General features: G+C 40.4%; 1 protein-coding gene across 1 annotated transcript in view; it reads right to left on the bottom strand.

The window, feature by feature from the left end:
• OTOGL (otogelin like) overlaps window positions 1-15,366 on the bottom strand; it is a 170,165-nt gene that overhangs the window by 140,236 nt on the left and 14,563 nt on the right. The window contains exons 7-11 of the mRNA XM_019543930.1: window positions 9,796-9,917; window positions 8,796-9,001; window positions 5,153-5,280; window positions 4,041-4,147; window positions 1,399-1,505 (exon numbers count right to left, since the gene is read on the bottom strand). Of these exons, the coding sequence (XP_019399475.1) occupies window positions 1,399-1,505; window positions 4,041-4,147; window positions 5,153-5,280; window positions 8,796-9,001; window positions 9,796-9,917 (670 nt within the window). The remainder of the gene's footprint in view (window positions 1-1,398; window positions 1,506-4,040; window positions 4,148-5,152; window positions 5,281-8,795; window positions 9,002-9,795; window positions 9,918-15,366) is intronic.

Here is a 15,366-nt window from a genome sequence, read left to right on the forward strand (position 1 = left end):
AGCAGGGAAGGGGAGCCATGGGGCAGGGAGGAGCCTGACCATAGATAATACCATTAATGGTGCATTGGAAGGACTGGGGGGGCACATGCCTCCACACCAGGGCATGGGACTGCAGCCTGACTGGACTGGTATCAGGCTGCCTCCATGGCCCAGCAGGCAGGACCCAGTGCAGGAGGGCAGAGCTGGGTGGCAAGACTTGTTGCTGCCACCACCACAAGGACCCCCACACCAGCCATGCCACCATGGAGTAAAGCCATGTTGTCTGCAGCATCAGGAGTAAAGAACTAGGATGGGCGGGAGGGCAGGGGGAGGTGCTGCACTGCTCTCACCTCCTCCCACCGTCAGATACTTGCACACTGGGCCATGACTCTACTCTGCTGCAATGGCCCAGCTGCTACCGCTGCTGCTCCCCTCAGGCCACCTGTACAGCCCCTTACCTGCCCTCTGATGTAGAGCCAAAGCCCTGCAAGCAAGTGGCTGGCAGCAGGAAGAAGTAAGGGCAGTGTGGCACCTGATTCACTACTCCTTGCACTAGTGGTGGTGCATTACTCCATGATGGTGCAGCTGGCATGGGGTTCCTGGCAGTGGCAGCAGCAGCAGCAGCAGCAGCGAGTCTCACCACTCCACTCCTCTCTCCCAGGCCAGGTCCTGCCGATTGAGCCATAAAGACATCCCAGTGTCAGTCTGGTCAGGTTGCAGTCCTGTGCCCCATACTGTGAATGAACAAAATCGGGGGAGGGGGGGCATGTGACATCCCCTGGATGAACCGCCCATGGCTCTCTCCTGCTCCCTCCATCACCATGGGGGCTCAACGAGAGCCGCCACCACCTCAGTCGGCCCAATCATAAACTTAGCTGCAGAAAGCTGGGGGAGCTGCTCTCTACCACACTGGATGGGCCTGTATTGCTGGTCATATCCATGTGGTGCCCCCTATGTTCAATTGTCCTCCTCCCACTTGCCCCAGCTTCAAACAGCCTCTTGCAGGATGGAATTAAAATCATTCCCTAGCAGTGGGGGCCAAATACATTAACAGGTGTGCCACACATTAAGCCATGTTCCCTCCCTAAGAGCTATTCTGGTCGTCTTTCCATACCCAATCCACTCTTCTGCTTTCTGCTCCCTGCCTTACCTGTCATCTGTGTTCCTTGCTTCCTCCCCCATCTACTACATGCCACTCACAAAGGCTGCCTGTGTCACTTCTGGCATGCATGACATGGGTTAGCCACCCTTGCTCTAGTAACCATGCTTCATTATCACTTATGAAATATGGTATAACCCAAGTCAACTTATACAATTATAAGACTTGCGTAATTACAGTAAATGTTTGGTGCCAACGTGGAACTAAAGCGTACATTACTAGAATAAAAAAATTAAAAAAAAATAATAAATTAAGCTTACTACAGGCAGGAAAATCATCCCTCCAGTCTCGTACAGGGTATCCTGCATGTGAGCATGCTCTAGCATACTCTGTTACTGCTCGGCAATAAGTTTCATCATCATCCATTCTGAAATGGAAAAATAGTTTTGTAAGCACTGGGTACATCCACACTAGACATTTGCTGCAGAGTTGCTTTATTAGCTCCTCAGTAAAATCTCAACATCTACATGTGCGGCCCTATTAGGCCGCAGGAAACTAATTAACTATGCCACAGATTAGTACTTGTAAATGCAAGTACTAACCAGTGCCAGTTTTATTTAATGCAGAGCAAATGCATGTGTACATGCTGACAGGGTTGGCTTGGGCATGAGGGTGCCTCAAATGCAGGACTGCCTGCCAGCCCCACACTGGTGCACCCTCATGCCCAAGCCAGTCCCTCCACAGCATGTTGAACTGGGTCGGAGCAGCCCCAGACTAGCAGGATGACCCCTGGGGCACACTGCCAGCTGGGGCTGCTCTGACCTGGATCAACATTCTGGCGGTCTCAGGGCAAGGTGAAGGCAGTGCCCAGGAACAATAAACTCAAGAGTTTATTCATTCACATTAATTTCATGTGTAGACATGCCCACTGAGCACTAAATGCAGGATTTACGACTATTTCTCTCCTATATAACATTGCAGAACTCTATACAGGGCTAGCAATACACATTGTGAAAATGATACAAGCATCAGCTGAAAGAAACTGGGACATTGCATATGTTTTTGCATGTTTATGTTTTGATATGATAAAAGGTATTTTTTTATTTTTATGTTACAACCACAAACATAGTTAATATTTTATTACAAAATAAATCAATGCTAATTAACAGAGGAAAACAGAAGTCTTGTAATGAAGGCAGTGGAGAAGACGACATAGATCTTATTCCCGACTCTGTCAAGGAATTTCTGTTTGACCTTCGCCAAAATAACTCCCTATACCCCAGCTATAAAATGAGGGTGTCCCTCTGTCAAAAAGCCACTATAAATATATAACCATTAACAATGGCATAGCGCTCATATACTCATGGGATGGGAATTGTATATAGACAATCTGGAGAGTCACGACCATTTTAAAATTAACTTAAGCCCATCATAATCTGTCATTCACTATGGAGGACGTATTGCCAAAATAATTAGTCACAAGACATCTTTATAAAAAACAAAAACAAAATTAGAACATCTTGCCTGTATTTACTTGTCTTTCAGCACTACTAAATCAAGCTTCAAAAACTAATATTTCTAAGAATATGTTACATTGTACAGGTTCTGCTTTCAACACACCACTTAGAAACTCAAACCACTGTACTTTTGTTATGTCCATCAGAGTCTCCTTGGTCTCCTCACATAATCCAATTAAATGAGTCTTATTGAAACAGTGACTCGGCATATCAACTAGGCTCCACAAGGAACTAAGCTGCTGATGAGAGGTCTCTTATGAACATAAGCCTAAATTAATGAGCTCCTGAGACATGGAAGCTTCCTACAAAAGTTTAAAATACTGACACCATTCACATCAACACCTACAGGTATGTAAAAAATAAATAAATAAATAAATAAATCCTCCCTGATATTCCCTCAGTTGACTCAATGTCATACTGAAAGTTTGTTTTATATTTTTCTCTGGGTGCAATAGAGTTATGAAGATGCAAAAATAATTTTTTTAATTGTCTTATAAATAAAATTCAGGTCCAGCCTGACTTTGGCTGCCAGTGAGATCAATGGAAAATGTCATGGGCTTCCATACAAACATTTTAGTCCCAAAGGATATAAACATGCAACCTGTCATCAGTGGCAGAGCAATGCAACCAGGCATCTGGGACACAGCAGTAGTGGCTACTTCTGGTTGCTGCTGTGTCACCAGCACAATCACACAGCTACCAGCAGTCATGTTTTTTTCATCTCCCTGACCTCACTTTCCCCACAAAGTTGGTTGCTGGCCCTAGTTACACCACTGCTTGTCATATCCATTTTAGGGCAAAATAGAAAACTAAAAATTAGCAGCCTATTATATTAGTCAGTGGTAATAACATCATGAAATAGCACATACAATGGAAGCTACTGGATGGGTAGTTCTTCAGCTCACTGTACTGATCACTTCTGCACCTCATTTCAACAAAAAATTGATAATTCACTTTGACAAAGTGGCAGAAACAGCTATTGCTATTCTTATTACCTACATCACTAAGATTAATTTCCAATGAAAGAGTTTCTATTTAAAAAGTAAACTCTTTGCTTGGTCAGCTATTCATTTGCAGCATACCTAAGAGATCATAATAAATATGACTGACTGATATTGTTGGAAAAGGAATCAACACTGCTGGTACTCTAATGCGTGCCAAGTAAAACAAATTATTATTAACAGAGCACAGTGGCCAAGAAATTCTAGCATGCACAGTATGGGAAACAAGGAGAAATACAGGGCTTATTTCACCTGGTATTTGAAAGTTTAGCTCCCTCTAATGTCTATAATCATTGGACCTGTTTGAATTTGACCCATTGCCTAGTATGGTTAGAGCGACCACTGGGATTGAAAACAGAGATGCTGGGACATGAAATTGGGGAACACAGGAATGACTGGCTGTTATATAATAACCCCAAAAATATTTAATACCACCCTTCTTACCTGCAAAGGTCATTCATACAGCTAGAAATATAAGAATAAGGATCTATGCTTTCATGACAGCTGAGAAAAGGAAATTGTAGGAGTACTTGGCACTTGAAGAACATGGCCTGTGCAATAAAAACAAGAATTATTCCTTTTAGTTCCACTCCCCCACAAAAGAAAACTAATACATAAAAAAAATTAGTCTACAAGGTTCCTTTCAGAATATAAGGATTCCCCAATTTTCTCTTGTATTATTCCTTATCTCTACTCTATTCCTACTGTATCATGATTAATATGTCCATCATACCAGCCTGACAACTGAACTTCTAAACTAGTCAAAGAAGACAACTGTTAATGATGAAAACTATTCACATTGGAGCTAAGCCTGTTTCTTGTGCTGTACAATGTTCTCATGACATAATGAGATGCAAGAGATCAGGACTGAAAACTGAATCACAGGCCGAGGTGCCAGTGAAGATTTCTTAAACAGGCCAGTTGGCAAATTCATTAGCCGCACAAAACTTAGTTCATCCTAGTTTGTCAGAAACCCTCTAATGACCAGCCTGATCTGAATCTTCTCCCCAAAGTTCAATATGTTTAGAGCGAGTGTTTAACTTTAGATCCAGCTGTTTTCTGCATGCTGCATATATTGAGCCCATTTCTGATCTCATTTACACTATTCCTTTCCTTACTTCCTCTTTTGCACTATAACTCTACTGGCATCAATAAAATGAATCCTGGCCTCAGACTATATGACATAAGAATCAGACTTACTGAGTTTAAAAGTCCTTTAGCAGTCTGAAGTGTTTCTTAGAATTATGAAGAACAAAGATGAATACATTTAATTTATTCATTAATATATTTAATTTATTATGTACCAATATAAATTGACAGAAACTGATCAATTTAAAATGATGCTATAATATTAGTCTTTTAAACTATTTTACCAAATTTTAAATCAATTGTTTATTAGGCATTTTTAGATTTCATACAGACATTTTTAGGTTCTATGCGAGAGCCTTGGTTTTGGCAGTGGTTTGGCATTTCAAAACATTGGTATTGCCACTTAGTATAGGGTAGAGAAACTTATTGCTACAGTGCACTCAACAAATTTGCACTGACAAGCTTACCTCAGTAAACTCTGTGTCAGCTGAGCATGGACTAGAAAAATCTGAGGCAGTAGGTACACAAGTTGCATCTTCCAGGGTTTGCACAGACCAGCTATTTGCAAATTCAGCAATGTCTTCTGTATAGTGACCTACTTCATAGAAAACATTGAACAGCATCACTTTCTACAAGCAGATAGGTCTTCCTTTCAAACCAAAGCTGATTTACCGCTTGAGCAAAGCATTAAAATAGGCTTCCAATAATTTTTTTATGCACACTTGATCCAAATTACACATATAATCAATCAATAATTTGAGATATTTACAAATTCATTTAGTGTAAAATATGAAATTAACATGAAATGTAACGTGTTAAGTTTTTAAAAAATTACCACAGTAAGCATTTTTTCTCTTCTTTTTTTTAAGGAAAAGTTATATGTAGTAGTTTCAGAACAAATCTCCAAGTAAGGACAGATTTCTTTTTATGGCTATTTAAAAAAAAAATCCTTGCACTTCTTTTAACACATTTCATGTAAGGATCTCAACATATTTCACAGAAGTGGGTGAGTGCTGACATCCCCTCTCCAAAAATAAAACTCAAGACATCACAAGTTTCCTTCTGGAATGAGAATATGAGATACAATGGAACCACATATGACATTACAACTTACCAGTGGAAAGTGTTCAGGTTATGACAGATGTACCAGAACTTATATAGAATAAATGACCACATTATTAAAAAAGAAAAATGGATGTTCAAGTCATTGTTCAATGAAAGAAGGCTGGCAGCCAAAGCACAGCCATGCCTGCGGCATAGGTCGCGGCTCCTGTGACCCCTTTCTGAAATCCTCGATCTTCCCCCTTGTACATAGGTACCTAAAATTTAATAAAGATGGTGGACTTCTGCTTGGTTAACTCAGCCAGTAATGGCATTGTCAAACACTGACGCTGGTGTCAACAGACGTGTTGGGTATAGAGGGTATGACCAGCAATATTCTGTGGGTAAAGGGATACATGGCCAAAAAAGTTTGAAAGCCACTGCTCTAGGTAAAATACAGACTACATGTTCCTTGTAGTGTTAAATGGACAAGGATAAAGGAGATATATTCCTGTATCATTTGTAGGATACATCAGCAGTTAACGCAAGTGATATTCAACAGGTTAGGAGAAAGGATATTATATTAAATATAATATAAATACCCTTTCTGCAAGCTTGAGTACAGCCTAACCTTTACCAGCTCAGGTGATACAGGATTTATATGCTGTATTTTTTAAGGCAAAATGCACAGCTGGTCAGAGCATTATTGACTAAATTAAATTTTGTTGAAGAATGCTGTTTCAAAACAGTTCACAAAACATGTCAGTTTCAATGAAGTTTGAGAGGAAGGGCACTGTACATTTTCTCATAGAAGCCTTGACCTCTCTGGTCAATCCTGATCAAATTCACAAACACATTACACACAGACTATTAAGCATTGATTCTCAACATTTTTATACTTGAAACACCCTTCATTAGACTTAAGGCACCCCTTGGAAAATGCTAGCTCTTAGTTTTCACTCATTTTTTGACTACAGAAAAATAATAGAGCAATTGTTCTGCTGCAAAGAACTAAGAAAAACCACAGCAGGACCATGTTTTTAACACTATGGATTCCTATTTGAAATCTCTGGACATACCTTGTGAATCATGTTTGTGCACTTAACAGTGTTAGCATTTCCTGGCATTCTGCAGCACTCCTGAAAGGATCTTAAGACACCCCAGAGTGCCATAATACTGTAATTGAGAATCACTGCTATAGAAACGAATCATACTTTGTTTTAGAGACTGGGACCCATATAAACCTAAGGATCACCTAAAACTACAAATAAATACAGATGCAACCCTATCCAAAGCTCTAGGCCAGTTTCAGAGATAGTACAGATTTCAAACAGCCTAGCCAAACTGGTTCACGGATATGTTGGCAAAGACCCCTAGATCGGATTCTAGATGTAATGTAGCTAGGGCCTGTAAAAGTAATCTGTATGCTGACCACAAAGAACAGATGCCAGTGATTTAATTATGGAAGTATGTCAAAGGGTTCAGATTTGGAAATATTACAATGGAAAGCTGCAACTTATAAGCATCACATCCTATCCTTGTGAAAAAGTATCAGAACAGTTTGCTCCTATTTGAAGAAATATCATTAGGACACTATAAAAATTAGTGCTATAAAATTAGTTGCAGCTTAAGTTCAGTCTGATCCATTGTTCTGACTTCTGCAGGACAGGAATTCTACTGTTCTACAAATTAAAAAATGGTACTGTATAAGGCTGAAAGTTAAACAAGCAAGCAAACCAGGTCTAGGAATTGTCTTAAATAAATAGAAAGCTGAAAGAAATTGAAAATATTCTTTTTAACAGGGAGTGAATCCATGACTTCCTTCTTTTTTATTCACTTATTTCAACAATCCTGGAAGTGTACTTTACTTTGGTATCCAGATGTCAAGTGTTTGGAACAGGACAATCAGTATAACAGAATCATAGGGGTGGAAGGCAGCCTTGAGGTTGATCTTATCCAAATGCTTCACAGATGCAGGTTTAATGTTCCTGAACAGTACAATGCAGCATGCACTGTGAAGGGGATACAACCCATTTTCATTGGCCAGTTAAGCAAAGGGGAAGGGAGGTGTGCATGTGTGTGCGTGCACATTTTTACTCTATCTGGCAAAATACACAACATCTAAATTATGACACAAAAGAAATGTGGCAAGAGAAAAGGAGAGGGGAAAAAAACAAAATCAAGGCAAAACTGAGACAATTGTTGAAATTTAAGAATAGGCAACAATGAGAAACTAGACTCTTCCAGTATATTTTATTACTATGATTAAATCCGATTATTACTTTTCAATTCTTTGAGAGAAACTTTTTCTCCTTGCATTCCCAACATTCCACCCTTCACTCTAGGTAGGACTGAGTGTTTTCCATACAAAGGCAGCAGAATATTTGGCATGTTGGTTGTGCGTAAAACTTATATCAACCACCACCTACCATAAATAAGGTGAACCTACAGAAAAATACTATTCAGATTCAAGGAGAAACCAACTGTCTCAAATTCTGACGCTGTAGCAAATCAACAGCACAAACTGACCCACAAAGGGTCCATGGCAGTGTACTATCTGGTCCAAGGTAAAATATAGCAGTGGGGGAAAAAACACTTTTCTAAAAGAAGGTTTTCAATTTCCCATATTTCACTGACCAAAAAAACCCATATTATTTAAATGGTAATTGTTCATTCAGATTAATATGCTGAGTGAAAGAATTCACTGTTTTGTGAATATATATATATATATAAAAAATATATTAAAATATATTAACTGTTTTGATTTTCAGCATATCACTTTAATGAAAATGCTATTTTTAACGTTTAAATATATTTTCATCCTTTAAGTTCAGCTTGTGTATAGATGCTTTGTTGAACAGAAAACTATATAATTCAGTGTTTTGCTGAACTGGAGTTATACTCCTAAGAACTCGTTATAACAAATCCTAACTTTTCTACTCAACCTGATAATGAACTGAAGTGGAAAAAGCATTACTTTTTTTAGGACAAGTCCCCATATTTACAAAACAGCATGACCAAGACAGTTGGCTTTAAAATAAAAGATGCTTTCCTGAGCTCTTCACTTACTATTTTGTATTACGAGGTCATCAGATTTATTGCCATTAAAATTTCCACACAGACCACATGGTTTCCCTTTATGTTCTTCTGTTAGCTTCATATAAATACCAGAGCTTCCATCCCAAGCCAGAGAAAAACCAAAGGTAGTTTTCACCAGAATGTAGTCAGCCAATCTCTCAAAGAAGACATTTCCAATTGTCTGAGGCAAAGTTAATCTGAAAAAACAAAACCACCCAATTCAGAAACCCTAAATATTCTTAGGCGGAAGAAGGTGAGAGGGACCCTTCTAACACATTTTACCTTTTAACTCATAAAACCTATTCATTACATGCACTCAGAGCAGATTTTTTATTTTTTCCTCTTCAAAAAGATAAGTCAAAATTACCTTTCACTCCTGTTAGCTTTCTACAATGTGACATAGGTATTTTCTGACATACATGCTAATGCTAACCTCTTCTTTTACCATCTAAGAGCCTCTAAGAGTATGGTTTTACAGAATACTTATGTAGATATTACTGTCAGCCCTCAACCATCCATGTGCAACCCACCCCACCTGAATTTCCAGGTGCTTTCAGACCCGACTAGCTGGCCCAGCTGTGTTTGCATTAAAACCTAGGTTCAACTTTCACTCAAAATGATTACCCACTCCCAGTAAGGAAAGAAGTTAAAAAAAAATCTGAATGCCACAGTTCTCCCATAATTTCCCCCATGCACCCAGAAGGTAGGCAAGCTCCACAGCTCACAGGGAGGGTGGGGGAAATCATGACACAGCACAGCATACTTCAGAAGCAACAAATAAACCCATGCAATATCCCAAAGGTACTGGAAACACTCATGAGTAGTTTTGCAATGCAACTCACACCTGAGCTAAGCTAATCTAATAGAAGGTGACCCAAAGCTACCACTACAGTACAAACATGCCATAAATGTAGTGTTTAGAATCATAATTCTCTAATGATAATACTTCATTTCTCTAGTAAGATATTCAAAATACTGTCAATTTACTTACCTAATTCCTTCTTTTCTTACTTCATGTCCCAAAATGACTATTTCTTCTTGGTTTGAAAAAAATAAGCTGATTGACCTCAGACAAGAATATACTGAGCCATCACACTGAGGGCTATTATGAACCTTGAGGGGGCAAAAATAGATATATATTAACAACAACTAATTTTTTACACAACATTTTCAGTAAAATTTTCGTACAATGTATTATATTTGTACTTGCATCCCATGGAAGAATCCAGAGACTTTTGCAAATAAATGGCTTAGATTATATAGAAGCATACAAAGTTACAAGATCACTTTTCACAACGTTACTGCAATATACAGCAACTATTTCAGGGCATATATGCATATAACATTACTATATAGTTCAGGGGGAAAAAAGAGTGGATTATTTCATCCAAAGGAGACTACAAAGGAAACTTAATGGAGCATAACATAATTATCCAGATACAAATGTTATGACAATACTGAGATGAGCACCTCAATCTAATGAAAAGTGCCAGAAAACCTTCATAGTCCAGGCATCTGCTCTATTACAGAAGTAACGCAATGTCTCAAAACTGTACAACACTCCTACCACTGACTTAAACCAAAGATTGCCATCTGCTGAACTACCAGCACCTCCTCTTACACCAATTAGTTTTTCCTCCTTTCAAGTATTGAATCAGTTTGGTTTTAGAAATCCGAAAGGTTTGGTACAGAAGTAACATGAAGTTTTTAACTTGTATAGTCTTCTCTGTCAGGGACAGCTTTTCACAACCATACATCTAGAGATTTCTCATTAGAAATGTATAAAACCTAGTTTCCAAGCCTTTCCATTTCAGTAGATTTCTCCGTTTACTGGCAAAAGACTGCTTGCTAGTAGAACCTTGAGCAAAGTAAACTATACCAGCAAAGATATTAGGGTACTGGCCAGTGTGAAAGTGTTAATAAAAAATGCATGCACCCCTGTAATTAATGTTAATATAGTCGCAAAAGTTTCTCTGTAGTCTTGGCCCAAAATCCATAAACAGAACCAAATAAAGCAAAAATAATTGTACAGCCTTAATAAACATATCTCCTGTCCTAACTGGGCACCTTCCCATGAGCAGGAACATGTGTTCCCTGGAGATGACTAACAGCAGCACATATTCATGGCTCTGCTAGTTGTCCCTGGGGGAGCACCCCTGCATACATACTCTGGTACGTGGCAAATTGCCCTGGGTGGGGTAGGGAAAGCTTGGTCAGCACCTTCTGGGGCTCCAGCTGCAGTGATCCAGGTGCACAGAGCCTGGCCAACAGGCAGCTAAACCATGGCTCTGGCTGGCCAGGCTCTAGTTTCAGGCAGTGCACATTGCTTCTACATGCACCATCCTGACTGTTTTTTTTCTGATGCAGGTTAGATTTTTTTTTTGACACCAGGATCTCCTGGTGTCAAAAAAAAACTGCTGCACTGAAAATCAGCAATGCAGAAGACATCTGCATGCATACTGCATGCAGTTTGCAGTACCGCAGATGGGTCTACAGCACTACAAACTGCATGTGCAAGCTCACGCGGACATGTCCACCAGGTTCTTCTATTCAAATTTTTATACAGTGAACTTTAGACAACCCCTTTGATACAGAATCCACATTTATAATATAGGCTGTGTCCAACCCGGGAAATCCAGGTGAGGGAGATCCCCTGCCCTCCATCAATGCTGACCTCATGAAGAAACACCTTGAGAGGCTGGATACCTTCAAGTCAGCCGGCCCTGACAATCTACACCCCAGGGTACTCAAGGAGCGGGCGAGCATCACAGCCCAGCCCCTGGCATGGATCTTTGAGAACTCCTGGTGCTCTGAAGACTGGAAGAAGGCCAATGTGGTACCTATCTTCAAGAAAGGGAGGAAAGTGGATCTGGCTAACTATAGGCCCATCAGCCTGACCTCTATCCCAGGGAAGGTCTTAGAAAAGTTTATTAAAGAGGCCATCCTTAATGGACTGGCCGATGCCAACATCCTGAGGAATAGCCAGCATGGGTTTATTGCGGGTAGGTCTTGCTTGACCAATCTCATTTCCTTCCATCACCTGGACAAGGGAGAAGAGATTGATGTCATACATCTTGACTGCAAAAAAGCCTTCGATCTGGTATCCCATGATCACCTCTTGCCAAAACTGGCCAATTGTGGTCTTGGGTCCACCACGATCCGCTGGCTGGGAAACTGGCTCCATGGTCAGAACCAGAGGATGGTAACTGACAGAAATCAATCGTCATGGTGCCCTGTGACCAGTGGGGTCCCCCAAGGCTCTGCCCCTGGATCCATTTTGTTCAACATCTTCATTGGAGTCCACATTGGAGTCCAAAGCAGACCGGCCAAGTTCACTGATGACACCAAACTTCAGGGCAAAGCATCCACACCTGAAGACAGGAAGGCGATCCAGGCTGACCTGGACAGGCTCAGCAAATGGGCAGAGAAGAACCTGATGGTGTTTAACACTGAAAAATGCAAGGTTCTCCACCTTGGGAGGAAAAACCTGCAGCATCCTTATAGGCTCGGCAGCGCTACGCTGGCTAGCGCTATGGAAGAGACTTGGGGGTCAGATGCTTCTCAAGCAAATCCCGAGACGTCATTGTCCCTCTGTACTCAGCCTTGGTGAGGTCACAGCTGGAGTACTATGCCCAGTTTTGGGCTCCACAATTCAAAAAGGATGTGGAGAAGCTTGAGAGAGTCCAGAGAAGAGTCACATGCATGATCAGAGGTCAGGAAAACAGACCTTACGATGACAGGCTGAGAGCCATGGTGCTCTTTAGCCTGGAAAAACGCAGGCTCAGGGGTGATCTGATGGCCACCTATAAGTTTATCAGGGGTGACCACCAGTACCTGGAGGAACGTTTGTTCACCAGAGCGTCCCAAGGGATGACAAGGTCGAACGGTCATAAACATCCGCAAGACCGTTTCAGGCTGGACATAACGAAGAATTTCTTTACTGTCCAAGCCCCCAAGGTCTCAGAGGTGGTTCAAGCACCTACATTGAACACCTTCAAGAAAAAATTGGATGCTTATCTTGCTGGGATCTTATGACCTAATGTCTATGAAATCTATTCCAGCCCTAATGCCTATGAAATCTATGAAATTCTTGTCAAAATTGCACTCCATTTAAGGAGATTTCAGAAATCTCTCAAGTCATATTTTTCTCTGACACACTCATCTGCAGCTCTAAAAAGTATCATGGGAACAATTTCTCTTAGCGTTGAACAGTAATAAGATGAGACTAGGATGAGCCATCTACAGAAACTTGATGTCATTTACATGATAGAGTACACTACTCAACATTTGCTGTTAGAGCACTCCATGCTACCTGAAATGTTTCAGATTTGGGTAAATGAAAAAGCAGGCGACTAAATCAAAGGCAACGTTCTCCATATTTGCCTGAGGAAATCATCTTGTGGCACAGTTCACTTTATATTTCTCATATTCATAGGATTTAAGAACAAAAGGAACCATAAGTTCCTATAGTAAGTATATCATGACATCATGATATGCACGTTATCATGTATATCATGACAAATTTCACTCACTCATCCCTACACTAAGCCCAATAATTTGTGTAGGACAAAGCATAGCTTCCAGAAAGGCATCCAATCTTAATCTAAGGACATCTAGAATGGAAAATCACTCACTTCCTTGGTAGTTTTAATCACTGAAGGCATGCAACAATTGCTTTCTCTTCACACAGGTGGTTTGCTTAAGACTTTAAAACACCACACAGCAAGGTCAGGTCTTGGTATGACTCTTGGCTTCCTATTACCCAATTTGTAAATCCATGCTGCTTGCATTAAGTTACATTACAGTGTACTGCTCCAATGTCATTAAAGGTTATTCCTAAGCAAACCTTTTCAGTCTTTTATAAAACATGATGCTTGTTCCACTCTCTCTCTCCTAGAATCTACTGAAATTTAAATTCTGTGCCTTAATACAATGATGGATTTGATTCTGGGCTATTTTTTCTTTAAAAAAAAAAAAAAAAGGCTTAGGAGAGAGAATTCTGCAAAAGAATTCAAATTAAATGGAAACAGAGTAAACTAATAGCAACAGCAATCTGCTCCCGTATCCATGTTCTAAATCTTTTAGCAGGTTACAAAGAAAACACAGTTCTGACACTGAATTTCACTATTTTGCTGTTCCTTTCAGAAAGACATGGCCTATATTTGGTTCTGCTACAAGGATTGCCTTTTCCTCCAAATATATTTCTGTAGCAAATAAGACTTTAGCAATACTGTACTGTCTCACATTCTACATACCCCCAAAAATGACACACACCTTGTTTTGGAAAAACAGAATGGGGAAAAGGAAAAAAAGATTTTTCCTCTCATGGCCGATTGCTGACTGCAGGGACCCTGACTGCAGCAGCTGTGGCTCCGAGACTGTTAACACTGTAGCTGCTGAAGGGTAAATTCTGCCCTTTCCTCCCCAATACTAGGAGAGGGAGAAGTATGACAGTCATCTTACAGCAGCATCTCCTTGCTTCTACTCCAGCAAAGAAAAATCAGCTTTACCACTTAAAGATATGCATGCCAAATTTGGAGGACTAATTTTGGGGGAAAGGGTACATAAGGTATATAAGTAAGTACAGCTTGTTATACACAGATGTTCAACTTTAGAAAAATGCAACTTAACTTGCAAAAACTATAAGGTAAACAATTAAAGTCTAAAAAAGATCATTAGGGCAAACAAAATGAGTACTGCATTATCTTTACTGGATACAGGCCATTATCCACTTTGAAAGCTAATTCAGTATTTAGATGAAAGATAGGCAAGCCCTTAAAGTAAAGAGATCTACAGAGTGATTAATTGGTATAATGTATCCCACTCTGAGGCCTACTGATCAATACAAATGTTTTCTAATAGGTATACCTTCTGTAATCTCGTACACACTTTCCCAGTACTGTATATTGCCCTTCTGACAGCATTTAGAAACTCTATTATTTCTGCACTCTATACAATGACTGATTAATGTAAAATGGACAAACAATCCTTGGAGCAGAGATCAGAAACCAAGTATCCCTGGTCTAGGTAAATGTCCTAATCTTTAGGTTAGAGTAATGCTTCCTCTCTTTGCCTTAATGAACCTTGAATTATTTTTGTACAGTGGTGCAGCTCGACAGGAAAGGTAGAAAGTATCCTGGTGACTATAGCACTCTCCTGATAGATTAAAAAGGTATGGGTTTGAACTCTTAGGGCGCATCCACATGAGCACGCACTTGCCCCTTGCCCCACCTCAAACCCCTTTGAGGTGGGGCAACAGGCATGTGGGGGAACAAAAAAATGTTCTCTGCACTGCAAACTTGCAGCATGGGGAGAAAATTAGATCCCTGGATAGGGTCTAAAAAAAGTGAAGTATAAAAAAAGTGGGGCAACCAGAGGCTGGGTCCTCCATGGAGATGCTCTGGCTGCCAGAGCATCTCTATGGTTGACCCCTCGCCCTGGTGCTGAAACACGCAGCTGGCCAAGCCAGGTGTTTCAGCACCAGAGCTCCAGTGCTGGTGAGTAAGGGATCAGGGAGGCTGGAGGAGGGAGAAGGGACTGTGGGGGGGACCCCCGATGGCCG

Source organism: Crocodylus porosus, unplaced genomic scaffold (genome assembly GCF_001723895.1).
Source record: "Crocodylus porosus isolate Cpor-Errol unplaced genomic scaffold, CroPor_comp1, whole genome shotgun sequence".
In the NCBI taxonomy this organism is placed as follows: Eukaryota; Metazoa; Chordata; order Crocodylia; family Crocodylidae; genus Crocodylus; species Crocodylus porosus.